Source organism: Aspergillus piperis, assembly GCF_003184755.1.
Source record: "Aspergillus piperis CBS 112811 unplaced genomic scaffold BO85scaffold_4, whole genome shotgun sequence".
NCBI classification, from domain to species: domain Eukaryota; kingdom Fungi; phylum Ascomycota; class Eurotiomycetes; order Eurotiales; family Aspergillaceae; genus Aspergillus; species Aspergillus piperis.
Genome location: NW_020291594.1, coordinates 1,405,905 through 1,423,565, shown reverse-complemented (window position 1 = coordinate 1,423,565; position 17,661 = coordinate 1,405,905). Strand labels below are relative to the sequence as shown.

Below are 17,661 nucleotides of genomic sequence, written 5' to 3'. Positions count from 1 at the left end.
CGAGTGTACGGACCCTAATTATGTTTTCCTGTCTTTCTTTCGCATTAAGATTGACTTGAGACACAATCACTTGCTTGTCTTTTTTGCCATCATACCAAGGAGTTCCCCCAGCCCCTCCTCAAGCTATGGGGCTCAGAATCAAGAGGCACGGGGGAGCCATCGATCGGCGATGGGTAGATAGATGTCAACCACCCCTTACACAATTCAAAATGAATTCCGCTGCGCCACCCGTGGGATGACGGCCCATTCTTTGAGATAACCACACCGCTTTTTTTGGGGGGAGGGGGTTTATTTGCTATTTTCAAGGGATGATTGCTTTCTTCAAGGGATAGACAGCAATTCTCGGAAGAGCTCTTGTCCTTTTATCCGTCCCTTCGACTAGGCCCATAGGTATTCAACAATTGAAAGACCCGTCGCCAACATCATGGATATCTCACGGCGGTTGCCGTCGCTGGAGTGGCAAGACATCGTGGACATAGGGCTTACGATAGGGATGTATGTATGCTTATTAGCACCCTTCATGGTAATCTTCATTGTTGGGCTTGTTCTCTATCGACTCTACCTCAGCCCCCTGGCTAAGTTCCCTGGTCCTCGGTTGGCTGCTGCGACGGGACTCTATGAATTTTACTATGATGTGATTCGTGATGGTCAATTCGTTTGGCACATCGAGCGCCTGCATCAGAAATATGGTCCGGTGGTGCGCATCAAGCCGTGGGAGATACATGTGAATGACCCGGACAACTACAACACACTGTATGCGGGAGTGACGCGGAAGCGGAACAAGGACAGCTGGTTTACTTTCGTCGGATGGCCTACCTCAATATTCTCGACAAATGGACACGCGTTACATCGCGCTCGACGGAGTGTGTTGGCGCAGTTTTTCAAAAGGCAGGCGATTCTGGATGTGGAGCCGCTGATTCAGAACAACATCCGGGCTTTATGTAGCCATTTTCGCCATGCGCAGAGGGGAAACTATAGCTTAGAGCTCCATACCGCATTCCTGTGTTTTACGAGTGATACCATATCGCAGTATGCGTTTGGGAAACAAAACGGCTTTCGCACTCTGGATCAAGCAGAGCTGAGTACGGCTTCCAAAACGAAGATGGTTTGTACGTTTGAGCTTGTTCAGACGGCAAGACATTTTCCCTGGATTTGCAAGCTGGCACATGTCTTCCCTTGGCCGGCAAAACTCTTGAATGCTGACTTCGTTGAATCCTTGACACAGGAAAGAGTAAGAAGGTTTCGCGTCTACATTTGGAATCTTACAGCTAATTGGATGTAACAGGAAGTTCAAAACATGGTTCGCAAGGCCATACAGGAACGTGGTAAGGGAAGCAGTGAGAAGCCTATGCCGGTTTATCCTGCGATTCTAGAGAATGATAGGGTACCTGAAGACGAGAAAAGGTTCTCCCGCCTGGCTGATGATGCGAATCTCCTGGTTCTGACCGGGACCGATGCGCCAGGAAGGGCCTTGGTCATGACTTTATATTTCCTATTGCGGGACCCAGAGGTGCACGGAAAGCTTCGCGCTGAACTGTGTGCTTTTTGGCCAGATGCTTCCATGGATCTAGAGCTTATAGCATTGGAAAAGCTACCTTATTTCGTATGATTCTCTTGTTCGACCAAGGACCTCAGAGAGAAATGGCTACTAACCCTGCATCAGACTGCCGTGTTGAAGGAGGGACTTCGATTGGGCCCCATCGTCAGCACACGTCTGCCACGTGTCGCACCGGATGAAATCTTGCAATTTCATGGATATGAGATTCCACGCGGGGTAAGTCTAGATCTCTTCTCCAGCAGCCGAATGTTGGGCTAACGAGCGCGCAGGTTCCCGTAAGCATGACCGCTTTCTTCATCCACCGTGATCCTAAAATCTTTCCCGATCCACTGCGATTCATCCCTGAGCGTTGGCTCTTGGAGCCAGAAGACTTACAAAAGTTGGAGCGGTACCTCGTCCCATTTTCCAGGGGGACCTTGGCATGTCTGGGTCCGAAGTAAGTTTGAGACACGAAGAATACCTACTAGTGCAGACCGACGCTAACTGAGGGTAGTATGACCTGGGCATGGCTGTATTTGGTGCTCGGGACACTCCTGCGAAGATTCGAGATGAGACTGCACAACACGACGGAGGAGAATATCGAGGTGACCCGGGATAAATTCCTTGGGCAGACGGAGCGCGGAAAGAATCGGGTTCAGATCAAGGTGGTGAGGGAGTATCCGTAAAGACGATCGGGTTCGGTGTAGTGCCTGGGAGTTAAGGCCTTTTATACTAGTATGTATATAAGTTGTCAATCCAGAGCGCGTGCTGAATAGCAGAGAGGGCTAGGGATCGACATCAGGTCAAGAGATGAAAAACAGATAACCGCTCTCGCAAGAAGGCTTGCCAGTGATAGAGTTATCAAGGGACAACAAGATTTAGCCTACATTCGATATTATGCATCAGTCAAAGCTAATCATGACATGTGCAGACCGCTATCAATGCCTCTGAACTCCACATGGAACATTCATTTCTGCGATATTCGGATAAGATGAGCTGGCGCGCGGGGGTTCTTCTCACATATGATACATGATATTGTCGGGCCCCGCCACCAACAAACTGGCTTCCTGGACTGCATGCACGCCTTGGCCCACTCAGACTGGACTGTATGTAATGCGATATCTAACCGAGCATATCCATATGATCAGGATAATGAAGAAAGAAATAAATTGGTAAAAAAAGAAAGCCCAACGCGGGGCTCGAACCCGCAGCCTTGAGATTAAGAGTCTCACGCTCTACCGATTGAGCTAGCCGGGCAAAGGGAAAGAGGAAGTTGAACAGCCCAACGCGGGGCTCGAACCCGCAGCCTTGAGATTAAGAGTCTCACGCTCTACCGATTGAGCTAGCCGGGCTAGTTCGGTGAAGGTTTGTTTTGTAGTATGCTAAATATTCCTTAGAGTAAAGACCAGGTAGGCAAAGGGTTTTCGCCGTCTGGTGATTGAAGTAATAACCCGGCAAAGCTTGGGCCTGCTAACTATTTCGTAACGATTGATAGTAGTAGTATGTGTATCTCCATCTATCTTGACCCATAATAAGCCTTCTCACTAATGGTATAAATACAAAACATGGTGCTATGGTTTCAGACGATGTGGTCGGCGGACAGCTGGCTTCCAGCGCAGGTTAATACTAGTACTGAATTATATATCAAGTGCTGGTGATGTGAGACCTCAGTCATCCTAAGTCGTATCAAGTGACTTACCAGACTACTATGAGAGTTGAGTACAGCAATAGCCAGAAAGATAATTCGAAAGATGACATTCATTAATAAAATGAGAAGAAAGAAGCCAAGGTGTAAAGAAGTAAGCCCCTACAAGGATGGTTATCCACCTTCTCCAGGGATGTAACGTAACCGGCAAGCGAGTCGGCCAGGCAAGCCAGTCGGCCACCTGTATATCCCATACTAATCCAGCAATTTTTGAGCTGTAATACTACAGCCAAACTTTATATATTTAAATTTATCTAATGAAACTGGCATACTAGAATATATCTAAGATTACTATACAAATATTATAAGATAAATATCAATATTTAATCAAGTAAAATATATTACGCTGTATTTTTTGGTAATTTATTTCAAACTTGTATTATATATATTATGATAGGATTCATATTATATATTTTTGATATTTGGTTTCTTAAAGTATATATATATAGCTTCAGTTAATATTCTATTGTAATTGAACTTACAGTGGGTGAGATATTAGAGTTAGATAAATATCAGATTAGTATGGGATACACAGGTGGCCGACTGGCTTGCCTGGCCGACTCGCTTGCCGGTTACGTTACCTGAGGGTATCAATCATAGCAAAAAAGATTACCGAAAATCTGCTGTTACACGCTCACACCACTTCTCCAATCCTACCGCATTGCCCTCATCGCCCTTGTTCATTTCCTCAACCAGATCCCCCCGGGGACAGGGATGCCACCGGCCAAACGGAATAACATACCTGCCGCTATCCGCAGCCGTGACCTCTGAACTACAACCCGCCCACAGCAGCGAGTTGGCCCCCTCCCGGGCCGTGTAGAAGATGGGCTTGCACATCCACACCACCAGCTTGGGCGCGTCGTCATAAATGCCGGTGTACGCGTTGGCCGGGTTGACCGTGACGCTAACCACGGCCTTTTCTTCTTTGCCGGCTGCAGCAGCGAACTTCTTGGCAAACCGATCCGCCAGGAACCAGTTGCCCGTTTTGCTGATCGCGTAGTTGCGGTACACGTTGCTTGAAGGGTGATCGAGTTCCTTGGCGGGCACGCCGCCGCGCGGCGCCAGGGTTTCGACGATCATGCTGCTCGACCAGATCACCCGCACGCTATCCGGGGGTGCATGGGCGGCGGTGCGGGTGAGGACATCTGACAGCAGAGTGGTGAGGAGATAGGGCGCCGCACAGTTGATACCGAGCTGCGGCTCGAGGTTCTGGGCGGTGCGCTGCGTCAGGGGCTGCAATGCGACACCGGCGTTGTTGAAGAGAAGGTCGAGGCGTGATTCACGCTCGAGAAATTGGGTCACAAAAGGACTGATGGTGGTGAGATCCGAGAGATCAAGGGGCAGAAAGATCAGTTTGCCGGAAGCAGTGGGGTCTTCTGCTGTGAGGGCTTGGATGGTGGCCTGGGCTTTTTGTTCATTACGGGCGGCGATGTAGACAGTGGCGCCGGCGGAGTACAGAATGCGCGCCAATTCCAGGCCGATGCCGGCGGTGCTGCCGGTGATGATCACCACGCGATTGGATTGCGGAGGGAGGTTGGCTGAAGTCAGGGTCGGTTTGGCAGGGAAGGTTTGCGGCCAGACGCGGCGCAAGAGATTGAGGACCATGGTGTTTATCCCGAAGAGAGGAAAATGGGCAAGCAGAGATGAGGAGGTGCGATGTTTTTGGGGGAGAGAAGTGACGGGATTGAGGACATAAATAAGAAATAAAACCCTTGACTAGCTACACTAATGGCTTAGTTTTAGTTCTTATAGTCATGACCTGCGCATCACTGGTGGGTGGTTAGTCGTTTTACATGATATATCCCGCAATTCGTGTAATATACACCTAGGGTAACCATAACTTATCGGTTACACCCTGTTACAGCCCCCCGAACGGAATACATACATACATACAACATACATTACATACATACAGATCTTTGCTATCTTTCAACACACATAATGTACATCCATCCATCAGCCTCTTTCCCCAACAGTGGCATCCGCATTCTCCAGCAACCGACTCAAAATTCTCTCACACAAGGCACTTAGTGTCTTGGCCCCGACCACCTCCAACGTACTGACCACCACCTTCAGCTCCTGCCGCAGCCAGTTCCGAAAGTCCACCGCCGCCAGCGAGTCTAATCCGTACACTGACAGCGGCTTCGCCGCCTCCATCGGCTCCGCCAGCCCTAAACTGTGCATGAAGTGCCGATTGACCACCTCGATTGTGGCCGCCAGCTGCTCTGACCGATCCGCTGTCGACGTCTGCAGCAGCATGAGCAGCGTCTGCATCTCCTGCGACAAACCGCCGTGCTTCCCCGCCGCCGTCGCCGCACTCCCTTCTTTCGCCGCTAGTGCCCCGAACCGCGCATCGCGCAACAGCATTGCGCCCTCCGGCTGGGGAAAAGGGATGCCTGTGATGATCTGAGCCGTGGCTGTCGGGTTTCCCCTCGCTTGCACGTTATGCTGATCCAGAATCGACGCCCGCAGAATCCGATGCAAGAGTGCCTCATTGATCGGCGTCCAGATGTTGATGTCCAACCGGGTGGCAATCTCCTGGCGCTCGCTGATGTAGCCGACGTCCTCAATAACGCCCAGATCCACAGCGCAAGCTGCCAGCCCACGGTCGCGCCGGTACGTGGCGAAAGCGTCCTGGAACGCCCCGGCCGCCGCGTAGTTGGCCTGGCCCTTCTGGCCCACCAGCCCGGAAATGCTGGAAAGGAGAGTGAAGAAGTCCAGGTCAACGCCGCCCTGCTCCTGAGCGACCGCGTGAAGATTCCACGTGCCGGAAACCTTGCAGGGGAGGACGTCGCGGAAGCCATCGACTGTCATGGAGGTGTAGATCTTGTCCTATATGGCGTACAGGGGTTAGTAAAGTGGACGTTGATTGGGAGGGGGGCAAATGGCTGTGAGTTCAAGGGCTCAGTCACTTGCAAATAGCTATGTCCATACCTTCAAAACCATTGCACCCTGAATGATCCCTTTCACTGGTTTCACGGCTTGTCGGAACGCACGCCGCACATCCTTGAGGCACGAGACGTCGCCCTGCACCAGCTCGACGCGAGTTCCCAGGGAGATGAGGTCGCGGATTACGCTGCGTGACCGTGAATCCTCGAAGCCACTGCGGGACATCACAGCAAGGTGCTTGGCTCCGTGGCAGGCGAGGTAGACGGCCAGACTGCCGCATAGGCCGCGGAGCCCTCCCACGATGAGGTAGGTGGCATCGTCGCGTAACCGAAGCTGCGTGGGTGCAGGCACAATCTGTTCCTGGGGTGTCAGTGATCACCCGTAATCGAAAGAAGAGGAAAAATGATGGGATTTGGTGTACTTACCGGCACGTTGGGATCGTTGTCCGGCGCCTCCCGCGAGATAATGATCTTTCCTATATGTTCGCCTCCTCGCATGTACCGGATGGCCCCGGCGATGTCCCGGTAAGGGAAGACAGTGCGGGGCTCGATGGGCCTGATACTGCCAGAAGCAAGCAGCTCAAACATCTTGGTCATGAGTCTAATAGCCGAGCGTGAGGTTAGTGGATTGCTGATCTTCAACTTGACCTTAACTGTGGGAAGGAGGTTGGACTTACTGCTCCGTGATCTGTGGCGTCACACTGTCATGCGACATATCCAACGCGCGATAGGAGGCATTGCGATTGAAGGGCTCCATGGATAACGACCGCCGGCCGAGGATATCCTTCTTGCCAAGCTCGACGAGACACCCGCCGGCCGCGACAATGCGCCACGACTCGTCCAGCAGTCGGCCGGTCAGTGTGTTCAGGATGACGTCCACGCCACGGCCGCGTGTCGCCTCCCAAATGCGTGGGGCAAAGGCCGCCGTCCGCGAGGAGTATATACGCTCCGGTGGGATGTTATATTGCTGGGTCAGCACTGCGCGTTTTGCGTCGTTACCCACTGTGGCATAGATGTCGGCACCCATAGCCTGACAAATCTGAATGGCGGCCTGCCCGACGCCGCCAGCTGCGGAGTGAATAAGCACAGACTGGCCGCGCTGGAGGTTAGCCAGGTCGAAGAGACCGCGGATCACGGACAAGTAGACGACCGGCAAGGAAGCAGCTTCCTCGAAGCTCATGCTGTCTGGGATGGCGTGCGCGCCCTGCACGGGACATTGGACCTTGTTGCCAAAGCTACCACGGCGGTTGACGAGGACGCGCTGTCCGACGTGAAACGAGGTGACTCCCTTACCAAGCCGACAGACCACACCAGCGCCCTCGAGACCCAAGAGGTACGGATTCTCAGGCACGATCCCCAGGCAAGTCGCCACATCCTTGAAGTTAAGCCCCGCCGCATGCATCTCGACTTCAATGAAATCATCCGGGAGAGGGACGGGGGAGCTGGAGACTTCGGCGAAGCAGAGCGATTGGAGCTTGCCCGGTTGTCGGCAGACCAGTCGCACACACGAGGGATGTTCGTGAAGATTCTGGGTCTGCTGAGCTGGCGGAAGAGCGGCGGCGGTGGTGATGGCGTCTTCTTTTTCGGCGTCTGCGTTCATCTGTGTGTCTGGGTAGACCCTGCTGACGTGCACCACCCCATCGCGCTCGACGAATTCGTGGTCCTGCGTCTGATGGCCCTGCTGAAGGGAGAGAATGGTCCGGCAGATTGCTCCCACGGAGCCAGTGCTGACGGCGGATTCGACATCCAGCAGAGTGATGTTCACGCAGGGGTCTTCGGCACGGATGACCCTTGACATGCCGTAGGCCAGGGAGCGATCTGGATGTGTCACATCTAGCTGGGCGCCGCTTGTCACCCACAAAATCTTACAGCCCGACGCAGTGAGGTGCTGGATTGCCTGCCATTGTATTGGTGTCACCTCACTCAGGGTCGCCGAATAAACCTCGTCCACGATCACAACGACTGAGCTGGGCGCGATAGCCGCAGCGGGAAGGGGTAGATGTTGCTCGCTCGGCGCTTTCCCGGCGATAGCCAGCTGTTTCACTAGTGGCTTATCCTCCAGGGTGAGATGAAGTACTGTTACCTCTGAAGTCGTCGCAAGCGGAGGGGAGACAATGGTCTTGTCCGATGAAAGCTGAGCGAGAAATACCGTGTCCTCTGACAAGCTTTCCTGTGCAAGGGGAACCACTCGCTCGAACCCTTGGCTACGCAGAAAGTCAAGAATCTGGGACGATGAACTTCCGATCATAGACCAGTCCGAGCTGCCAGAATCGCTGTCCTCACCGCTGATGACTGACGCGCTGCCAGTATCCTCCGTGACATCGACCAGGGACGTTCCTAGAACCAACAGATAGGCTGTCGGTGTCATGGCCCGCCTAACATTAGCCAGCGCATTCGCCAGGTCGGCGCTAGAGACGGGTCCCAGCTGAAGGATCGCCAAATCAAGCATCTCAGGTAGCATGGACAGATCTACATCAGGCTTGGTCACATCGAGCATGTTCATCTGGGCCTGAGGGTATTTTTCCGACAGCAAGGCCTGCGAGGCACGCAGCGAAGCCAGATTTTTCGGCATGAACTGGTATTTGCAATTTCCCTCGCCGAGGGACAGATCGCCATCGAATATATCCCGCCCGACACTTTCCTCAAACGGCAGCGTGCTGAACTCCACCACTCGAAGGGAATGCTTCTCATGCAGGAGGAGCTCCATAAGGGTCCACTGCTTTCGTGATGGTGATGATGAATCGTGGTGTGGCATGGGCTTTTGCAGCGAATGAGGAGCCTGAACCAGCCCACGTATCTGCCCATCGCTCAAGGTGGACATCTGCGGCTTCCAGTGCAAACGCATGAAGGTATGCTGCCTTTCAGGGGACTCGGGACTAGCGTCGAGTTTGTGGTACCACAAGCCCGTGACCTTAAGCAGTAGCCGTTTACTAGCCGGGTCAAAGACCTGTATATGTGACTGGTAGTTGTGGGCTTCCTCGGGGCTGCCCACTCCAGAGAACTCAGCTGAGGCTGCTGCAACCGCAACTGGCACTGCCGCAACGTCCCGGGCGTTGATAAGAAGATCATCTACCACGGCAGGCACCAGAGCACCGCCCACGGCGCTGCGAATGCCCTGCCACAGCGAGGCGGCTCCGGACTGAAGGCACCCATCAATCGCCACGGGGTGGACTGAGTAAGGCGACTGAGGATAAGAAGACGGGGGCTCTGAAAAGGAAACCAAGCCTCGGTTGGTTCGCTGACCGGCCACCGCCTCGACCTCCAGTTGTGACTGGAACGAAGGGCCGAACGAGTAGCCGACATCCCGGAGGGCCTTGTACCAGGCCTGTGCGGGCATGGGGTACTCCAATGGCTTAATAGCCTCCCAAGGAGCATCTAAGATGGATGGCAGAAGAGGGTTAGAAATGCGACCGTTGAACATCAGATGTAGATGTATATTTATATATCAACAGGGGAAAAGTCAGAAATAAACGAGTAAACATACCTTCATCGTTAGGAGTCTCTAGCATGATCATCCCAGAGCAATGGCGGGTCGTGGTAGCGTCCTCATGTAGCGTTAAAACCGTAAAATGGTGCCACGAATCCGCGCGTTCGTCTTTCGGGGTGAGGGTGAGCATGATGCGCTGGTCGGTGCCCTCCTCCAAGACCATCGCTTTCATGAAGGTGACATTGCGAAGCCGGTACGCCACGTTATGAACCTGCAAGTTTTGGTCGATAAACCCTCGCGATTGACCCATCTGGAAGGCTGCCTCCACCGCCATGGCGATGTAGCCGGCTGCCGGGAAAAGCACCTGACCCCCAATGCGGTGGTCCAGCAGCCAAGTAAGCTCAGGCAGGCGCAGTAGCTTCTTCCACACCGGGGCCGTCCACGGGGTCCCTAGGACCTTGCCACCGAGCAAATCGTGGTTTGGATACCGGCGGAAGCGCCAATCCCGGCTGGCCTGGCTTTCCCACCAGTACTTAGTGGCATGGTTCCACATATAGTTTGGGAGATCAACAAGGACCGCAGGTTTGCTGTCACGGGCACTTTTGGCCCGGGCTGTGGCATTGACTTGATTGATATTGATCGGGCCGTCGGCCAGGAAGAGCCGTCCAGCCACGTCGAACAATGCAGTTGGCTCGAAAGCGTTTCGTCTGCAGGCGGCGTGGTAATCAATTCCAGCACCATTGGATGGCAATGCTTTGAGGATCTGCTTGACGGGGCCAGCCAGGGCCCCGCTGGGTCCTACCTCGATGAGGAAATCCACAGGATCCGCATCGGTCAGCATGGCTTCTACTGCCTCGCTGAAGCGCACTGGTAATCTCATATTCGCTTCCCAATACGCGTTGTCCACTGAACCCTGCATCTCGCACCCTGTGACGGATGAAAACAACTTAGCACCGCGGCGCCGCGGCGAAACTGGAGACGACGAACCCGGCCCCCTAGCGTCTAGCAAGCTTTTGTAGTGGGCTGCAATATCAGCCATGAAGGGAGAATGGTACGGCAGGTCCACCTGCAGCAGACGCGCAAAGTGGCCGTGCTCATGGAGCTGGTGGCACACGGTCTCAAGAGCTGAAACGTGGCCCGATAGAGTCACGCTTTGCGGAGAGTTGATACAGGCCAGAGCAACGGCCCCAGAGTGACGCTGGAGTATCTGCTGTAAGAGAGGGCTTGTATCGCTTAGACCCGCCGCCATCATCCCCAGCTTCGGTCGCACATCATCCTGCAGATCTACAGCGGCTTTACCGCGGTAATATGCAATCTGGATTGCGTCTTCAGGTTCCAGCAAACCAGCCGCGACGGAAGCAGCAATCTCGCCGGACGAGTGACCCACCACACTGGCGGGTTGGACGCACCAGGTGCTGAGAAGATCAATAATCAGCAATTGAAGGGCCGTCACCAGTGGCTGAGAGAGCTCTGGTTGGCGCACATGGTCCGATGATCGGGGACATGTCAACTCATCTAGCAAGGGTTAGTCTGGCCATATAAAGCGACTCCTGGCCCTGGAAGACCCGCTACCCGGGTCATTCTGCAAGGCATGAAAAAAATTTGACATACCATACAAGCTCCACTGGGGAGGATGGGGAAGCGCCTGCAGCACTGCGTCCAAGTGCCGCAGCAGCCGTTGGGAAGACGGGAACGTATCGACAAGGGCCTTCCCCATCTGCGGCCATTGAGATCCCTGACCGGTGAAAATAAAGCCCACTTTTGGAACGTTGGACCGTGGCTTACCGTAGATCAGGGCATGCTGATCGACTGTGGGGGTGTTAGAGACGAGATATGCGCGGTGGAAGTGACGAGTCCGCCGTTCCGACAAAGTGTAGGCGAGGTCCGGTAATGAGACTCGTACTTCCGGCCTGACCAGGTGCATCTGCAGGCGCTGTACCGTTGCTTTCAGCGCGGCCTCGTCGTTGGCCGAAAATACCAGCAGGTGGGAGCTTTCCTGCTCCTGATCCGCAAACAAATCGTCGTCATCCGTCAAGTATGACGATTTGAATGAGGCCTCTGATGGAGGCACCGACGTACCAGCCTCATCTAGGATGACATGGACATTGGACCCGCCGTATCCATAGGAGTTGACACTGGCGCGGCGAAACGGCACATCCGGCCATTGGATCGTTCGCCGAGAGGCACGAGTTTTGAGGGCCTCGAAGTTAACTGAAACTTAATGTTAGCTGGACCCCGAAGCAGTAAGTTCGAATGCTAGAATAGAACCAAGGGTTTGATTTCAAAGAGCGCCGCCAAACTTACTAGCCGGGTTGGGTGTCTCGAAAGTAGGGTTGCCGGGGATACAGCCCTTTTCCAGGCTCATTATCGTTTTTATTAACCCAGAGAGTCCTGCAGCTGGCTCTGAGTGACCGACATTACTTTTAATCTAAGCAACCACGAGCGGTTAGTCATTGTTGAATGCAGACGCTGTAGCTGGACTTACCGAGCCGATAAGTAGGGGCCGCTCTGCTGTGCGGGTGGCACAAAAGACAGAGGCTACACTGTTGACTTCAATCGGATCCCCCGCGCGAGTGCCCGTGCCATGACACTCGACATAACTTGTGTCATTGAGGTTAGAGATGCCTGCATTCCGGTACGCCTGTCTGGTCGCGGCGGCCTGCGCCTCGGGGCTGGGACTAGCGATACCGGCGGTCCAGCCGTCACTGTTCGTGGCGGTTCCCCGCACAATGGCGCGGATGGGGTCGTTCTGGCGCAGGGCATCGGGTAAGCGCTTGAGAATGACCATGTTGACTGCTTCAGCCTTGATGTAACCGTCGGCTTTGGCGTCGAAGGTATGGCACCGGCCCGAAGGCGAGGCGGCACCTGACAGATTGCTCATGTCGATGCAGTGCTCGGGACTCATGTACAGATTGCAGCCGGCTACAATGGCAGTATCAATCTCGCCGGTCTGCAAGTATCGAGCGGCAATGTCTAGACTGACTAAACTGCCGGAGCAGGCCGTATCAATGGTCATACTGCGTTGGAAGTCGGTCAGTCACACCCGTTCACATCCTTGGCTTTCCATTTCCTCCCTGCTCGTAACCGGTGCGACCAGGGCTCCGACAACTCACCTCGGCCCCTTGATATTCAGAAAATGGCTCAGCCGGTTGCTGAGCATGGCACGCCCAACACCAACAGTGGCATTGGGGACGCGGTCCTCCGGGTCTCTACCCTGCATATCACCCCAGTCTGAATACGAGCGAAGTCAGCAACTCATGTAATAACGCACGTTATTATGCTTCCACGTTTGAGAGTTGTCGGGAAACCAGTGCTTACCGGACGCATACGAGCCCACAAAGCAGCCCACGGGCTGATTCCGGAGAGACTCCAATGTGATACCAGCATTTTCCAGCCCTTCGTATACGACCTCGAGCAACTGCCGTTGCTGGGGATCCATGGCGGTGGCCTCGGCCCGTGAGAGACCAAAGAACTGAGCGTCAATGTCAGCAGGGTCGATGTTCTCTAAGAACATGCCCCCAGGAGAGCGCATGGTACGGATGCGCTTGGTGCCATCCTCATGGCCGTGGAGGTTGAAGCGAGAGGATGGGGGCTCGGTGCTAGCGATGCCGCCTTGTTCAAGGAAACGCCAGAGAGCGGTGGGAGAGTTGCTATTGCCGGGAAGGCGACAAGCCATTCCCACCACTGCTAGTGGTTGTTGTGGGGACTGTGTGGTCTGCATTATGAAAAATAAGAAAAGGATATGTCCGACGTTGGAAATATCTCCCGTGAAATGGATATTGCATGCATGGCATAGCAATTGCCCCTTTATATAACATTTGACATGCTTTGATATAGTTGTATTAATTCGACGAGAAAACACCAAGATAATCCTTACTGTAACGTAATGACGTATGTAATGTTATTACCGTGTAATATTCTTGAATGGAAACCGGGTAGTGCTCTGACGTCCCCATTACGATTCTTCTAGACCTAGTTTGTAGACCACTAATGAGTGTGTAGCACTGATTTACAGTCCCACTGTATTGAAAAAGGAAAGACAAATAAAAATGGCCCCCAAACTGCACCCCAGCCGCTGCCAAAGAGCCTAGCTGTGGGTCCATGGGGCAGAAGGGACCGTGGGCCAAGATAAACTAGTATTTAGTGCTGACAGCTCCATTCTATTGATCCTCTGCGGGAGTCCCTATTCATTGAGACACTGCACATGTGCTAGAGTTGAATGGCATGTCATTTCGTTTACATTCAGCTAATCTCAAAGAGGAGAGAGTAAGGGAACTGGCCCCCAACTGACCCCCAAACGGCCCTCAAAAACGGCCCTCACCCCCCACCGCAGGCTGATCAAAGCACTGCTCCATAGAGAGTCACTAATGTCTGTATGCGGTTGTTGTCCCGCCGGCTGCTGCTGTTTAGTCGGGGTAGAGACCCGCAGCAGTGAGGGAGGAAAAAGAGACGGGAGGATGATAATGACCGTACAACACTTGTGCTAGCTTCTCCAACCACTGACAGTTGGTCTTGGTCTCACCCGCATCTCCTAGTACCTTGGCTCACTCAATAGACCTATTGGATAGCACGCTATATTACACTGCCTCTGATACTATTATACTTCAATGATCTAAGGGAAAATACGCGAACTGACTAACTATTTAGAAAGCTCCATAGTTTACTAGTTGCTTACGACGTTTGTTTCCCTGGAGCAGAGCTCAAGGAGTCTGACACTACGCCCATCATTCTCAAATAGACGAATAGCTCTCTCATCATTTCCCCATTGCCACAACGAGCAAAATCAATAGCTCATAATGACCCTACCAGAAGAATCCGTTTCCTTTCCCACGCTGGATGGCGTCACCCTCCGCGGCAGCCTGTATCCCGCGCCAACCCGCGGACCGGCCATCATCATGACTCCAGGAGTAAGCACTGATCTGCCCTGCCATCTGCCTTGCCTACGTGAACTAAGCCTATCCAAAAGTTCAACTCCCTTCCTAGCATGCTCGGCCTGCCGGACGTGGCGCACTACTTCCACCTGCACGGCTACACGGTGCTCCTCTACTCACCTCGCAACACCGGTACCAGCGACGGCAGCCCGCGCCATGAGATTGACCCGTCCCAGCAGACCTCTGACTACAGCGACGCCGTCAGCTTTCTGTCGACACATGAACGGGTCGACCCAGCAGAGATCTTCATCTGGGGCATCTCGTTCTCAGCCAGCGTGGCGTTGTGCACCGCGGCGCTGGACAAGCGCATCCGCGCCGTCATCGCCGTCGCACCGCTAACGGCCTTCACTCTCCCGCCGGACAAGCAACCTCAAGTGCTGTCGCGGTGCATGCAGGATCGCACCGCCCAATTGCACGGGAATGAACCCTTCTACCTCCCCATGCTGCGCAAGGACGGCACCAACCCTGCCGGGTTCGGCACGGGCATCGATCGTGAGCGATACGGACGCCTTGTCACCGCCGGCCGCGAGCTAGCCCCGGGCCATGTCAATCGCACGACTATTCAGAGCTACTACAAGCTGATCATGTGGCAGCCGTTCCCTCTGTGGGAGACCATGGTGGCTCCCACACCATGCCTGTGGGTGATCCCCGAGCTGGATCAGCTAAGTCCGGCGGAGCGCCAACGGCATTACTTTGACAAGATGAAAGGGGAATCCAAACAGATGTGGCTGCAAGAAGGTGTTGGGCATATGGACGTGGTGCAGGGGGAGCATTTGGAGGGGTTGATGGGGGTAATGTTCCGGTTCTTGGAGAATGTCATTCAGGGGACACTATAAGAAAAATAATGATCGATGATCCCCTTATCCTTAGATACGAGAAAGCTAGTGTACTGCCCCTCCATGTATTAGCAACCGAAGGAGGTATATGTTTTGATTAGTATGGTAACCGAGCTCATATTAACATTCGATATGTAGAATGGGAGATGATTTATTTATTTAAGAGATTTATATAATGAAATATCAATATATCAACAGAACCAAAAGCTATCCACATTCTATCTTTACGGTGAGACTACTTAATAAAAGACTTGGACCTAAGCAGCATGACATAAAAGCCTGCCACAGAGCTGCCCGCTACAGTGGTTCGCATCAGGTGAAAAGAAAAGTTGATGGTGGCTTGACATTATCGGCACTGGCATATATAGTGTAATTCTTCAGGTGCATCAATTCAGATTGACTTGAAACATGGCCGATATTCTGGTTGATGATTGGCAGTTATGTGTATCCAGATATGTATACCTTTGTATCAGCAGACTATTCTCTCACCCCCTTAACCCGCAACCGCACTCCCTTGCTGCCTGGTGCAACGTCCATCCCCACCATATCCCGGTAGCAGTCTACATCCCGTCGCGTCGTCTCGTACAGCTCCAAGTCCAACCGCCGGAATAGCCCTGCCAGCACGATTGTCATCAACGCGTATGCCAGGTTGAACCCAATACACATGCGGGTGCCGCGGCCAAACGCCGTCAGGTAGCGGGACAAACTCTTCTGGCCATCCGGCCCGCGCGGATTGCCCAGCCAACGCTCAGGCTTGTAGGAAGTGCTGTCCGGGAAGATGGCTTCATCGTTGTGGGTATGGTAGGTGTCCATGCTAACCATAACATGGGGTGGGATGGTCCAGTTTTTGTACTGGATGGGTCCATCACGGGCAATACGCTGCGAGCGCATCGTGACGCCGTAGGAGAGGCGGATGCCTTCCTGGATGCAAGCGGCCAGGTATGGGAGTCGCTCTAGCTCATTCAAGGGCAGTAGCGGCTGCGCAGGGTCGGGCATGGCGGCCGTCAGCTCAGCCTGCAGACGCGCAAGGATCGGTGGGTTGGCCAGGATGTGGTAGACAGTCACCAAATTGGCCATCTTGGTAGTTTCAATGCCAGCGCCCACGATACCGACGCCCTCGTCGCGCAGGCGCGGAAATGAGGTCTCCTCAACGCGGTTGGCCAGCTCCGCCGAATGTAGCATCTCAAAAAAGACGGTGCCACGCTGGTTGAGGTCATGTCGCCCTCGCATATGGTTGTCGCGCACCTGGCGGACATGTTCGCTAATCTCCTCCTTGAAGCGTGCGATCGCTTTCATGTCGGGATTGACCAGGCTGACCACCGACGGTGGTAAGGACTGCGCCAGCGCTCCAATAATGGGGAACTGCTGCGCAATATGCACAAAGTCCTTCAGCCCCTGAATCGCCCGAGTGAACGCTGAGGTGAAGTCAGGCCGCGACAGGAAGTCATAGCTGCGGTTGAATGCATAGGTCATAATCACGTCGGCCCCGTAGCTACTGAACAGGTCGTTGGTACAGACAATCCGATCTGTGCCCGCATACTCGGTAGCTAACCGGTGTGTGATGCGGTCCACGTGAGCCTGAATCATAGGCGCTTGCTCATAGGTGCGCCGCTTGGAGAAGAAAGGAACGATGGCAGCCCGCCGGCGCTTGTGCAGACTGTGCTCCGGCGTTGAGAAGGAGGCCAACGGACTACCAAAACGGTCCTGCACGTGCGGCGATTTGTCCAGCCCCCGTTGTGAGGTGTAAAGAGTCTCGTAGTACTCTGTATCGTGGATGTGCAGCTCTGTGGGACTGATGCGCACAATGGGGCCTGTGTTGTTGAGAATAGAAACAGTTGGACACAGTCTCTGGCAGACGAATAGTCCAAGGTCATGGGTTACTTACCATACTTGTCATGCAGCTCGCGGATATGGAATGTGAACTGCCCTCCTCCCTTTTTGATTAACTCAAAGTAGGCCTCATACCACCCAGTGGCCGCAGCCAGTTTGGGCCCTGGGAAGGGAGCCAAAGGACTCCACCAGAGACGATAAACTACCAGGCCGGTAATATAGAGCAGACAGCCGGTGACAGTTAGTGCCAAAAGGTTCATCTTGTGGATTCTCACAATGTAGATGAATGTAGGAGAAGGGGAAGGAGACGAAGACGCAGGAGAGTCACGTCGGTGGTTGAAGGTCTGGCAAAGTGAAAATGTTGGATGCGGTCAACCTCATAATATAAGTTTATGACCTACATCCAATTACCATACTAATGCAGGTCGTCCTAATCAAATACTGGTTCCATCCATCTTATAAGTATGGTATTCATCATGTAAGCTTATCAATTACAAAGATCGTCTA

General features: G+C 53.5%; 5 protein-coding genes and 2 non-coding genes across 7 annotated transcripts; 2 read left to right on the top strand and 5 right to left on the bottom strand.

Moving 5' to 3' along the window:
- Positions 1 to 306: 306 nt before the first annotated feature.
- BO85DRAFT_416068 (cytochrome P450) lies at positions 307 to 2,223 on the top strand (the record flags this gene model as incomplete). The annotated part of the gene is made up of 5 exons (XM_025657718.1): positions 307 to 1,231; positions 1,286 to 1,603; positions 1,664 to 1,774; positions 1,828 to 1,994; positions 2,031 to 2,223. Exons 1-5 carry the CDS (start codon positions 425 to 427, stop codon positions 2,221 to 2,223), a joined length of 1,596 nt encoding a protein of 531 aa, XP_025518469.1. The 5' UTR covers positions 307 to 424.
- A 498-nt stretch (positions 2,224 to 2,721) lies between these two features.
- On the bottom strand, positions 2,722 to 2,794 carry BO85DRAFT_t75. The gene has a single exon. It is a non-coding gene; the product is annotated as a tRNA-Lys (tRNA).
- Positions 2,795 to 2,816: 22 nt separating this feature from the next.
- Positions 2,817 to 2,889, bottom strand: BO85DRAFT_t74. The gene has a single exon. It is a non-coding gene; the product is annotated as a tRNA-Lys (tRNA).
- A 752-nt stretch (positions 2,890 to 3,641) lies between these two features.
- On the bottom strand, positions 3,642 to 4,969 carry BO85DRAFT_447107 (steroid dehydrogenase). Its single transcript, XM_025659650.1, has one exon. The coding sequence runs from the start codon at positions 4,845 to 4,847 to the stop codon at positions 3,852 to 3,854; it is 996 nt and encodes a 331-aa protein (XP_025518468.1). The 5' UTR covers positions 4,848 to 4,969; the 3' UTR covers positions 3,642 to 3,851.
- A 137-nt stretch (positions 4,970 to 5,106) lies between these two features.
- BO85DRAFT_467046 (putative PKS-like enzyme) lies at positions 5,107 to 13,278 on the bottom strand (the record flags this gene model as incomplete). The annotated part of the gene is made up of 10 exons (XM_025662165.1): positions 5,107 to 6,074; positions 6,177 to 6,485; positions 6,557 to 6,731; positions 6,808 to 9,505; positions 9,615 to 10,780; positions 11,174 to 11,768; positions 11,862 to 11,985; positions 12,043 to 12,574; positions 12,671 to 12,788; positions 12,876 to 13,278. The coding sequence occupies 10 exons, from the start codon at positions 13,276 to 13,278 to the stop codon at positions 5,199 to 5,201; spliced, it is 6,996 nt and encodes a 2,331-aa protein (XP_025518467.1). The 3' UTR covers positions 5,107 to 5,198.
- Positions 13,279 to 14,353: 1,075 nt separating this feature from the next.
- fma-AT (acetyltransferase fmaC) lies at positions 14,354 to 15,324 on the top strand (the record flags this gene model as incomplete). The annotated part of the gene is made up of 2 exons (XM_025664950.1): positions 14,354 to 14,464; positions 14,524 to 15,324. The coding sequence occupies 2 exons, from the start codon at positions 14,354 to 14,356 to the stop codon at positions 15,322 to 15,324; spliced, it is 912 nt and encodes a 303-aa protein (XP_025518466.1).
- Positions 15,325 to 15,642: 318 nt separating this feature from the next.
- Positions 15,643 to 17,414, bottom strand: BO85DRAFT_416056 (cytochrome P450; the record flags this gene model as incomplete). Its single annotated transcript, XM_025657717.1, has 2 exons — positions 15,643 to 17,135; positions 17,210 to 17,414. 2 exons carry the CDS (start codon positions 17,412 to 17,414, stop codon positions 15,802 to 15,804), a joined length of 1,539 nt encoding a protein of 512 aa, XP_025518465.1. The 3' UTR covers positions 15,643 to 15,801.
- Between the last annotated feature and the right edge of the window lie 247 nt (positions 17,415 to 17,661).

Coding starts and splice junctions, on each gene's coding strand:
- BO85DRAFT_447107 (XM_025659650.1), bottom strand. CDS start 4,847: ATGGTCCTCAATCTCTTGCGCCGCGTCTGGCCGCAAACCTTCCCTGCC.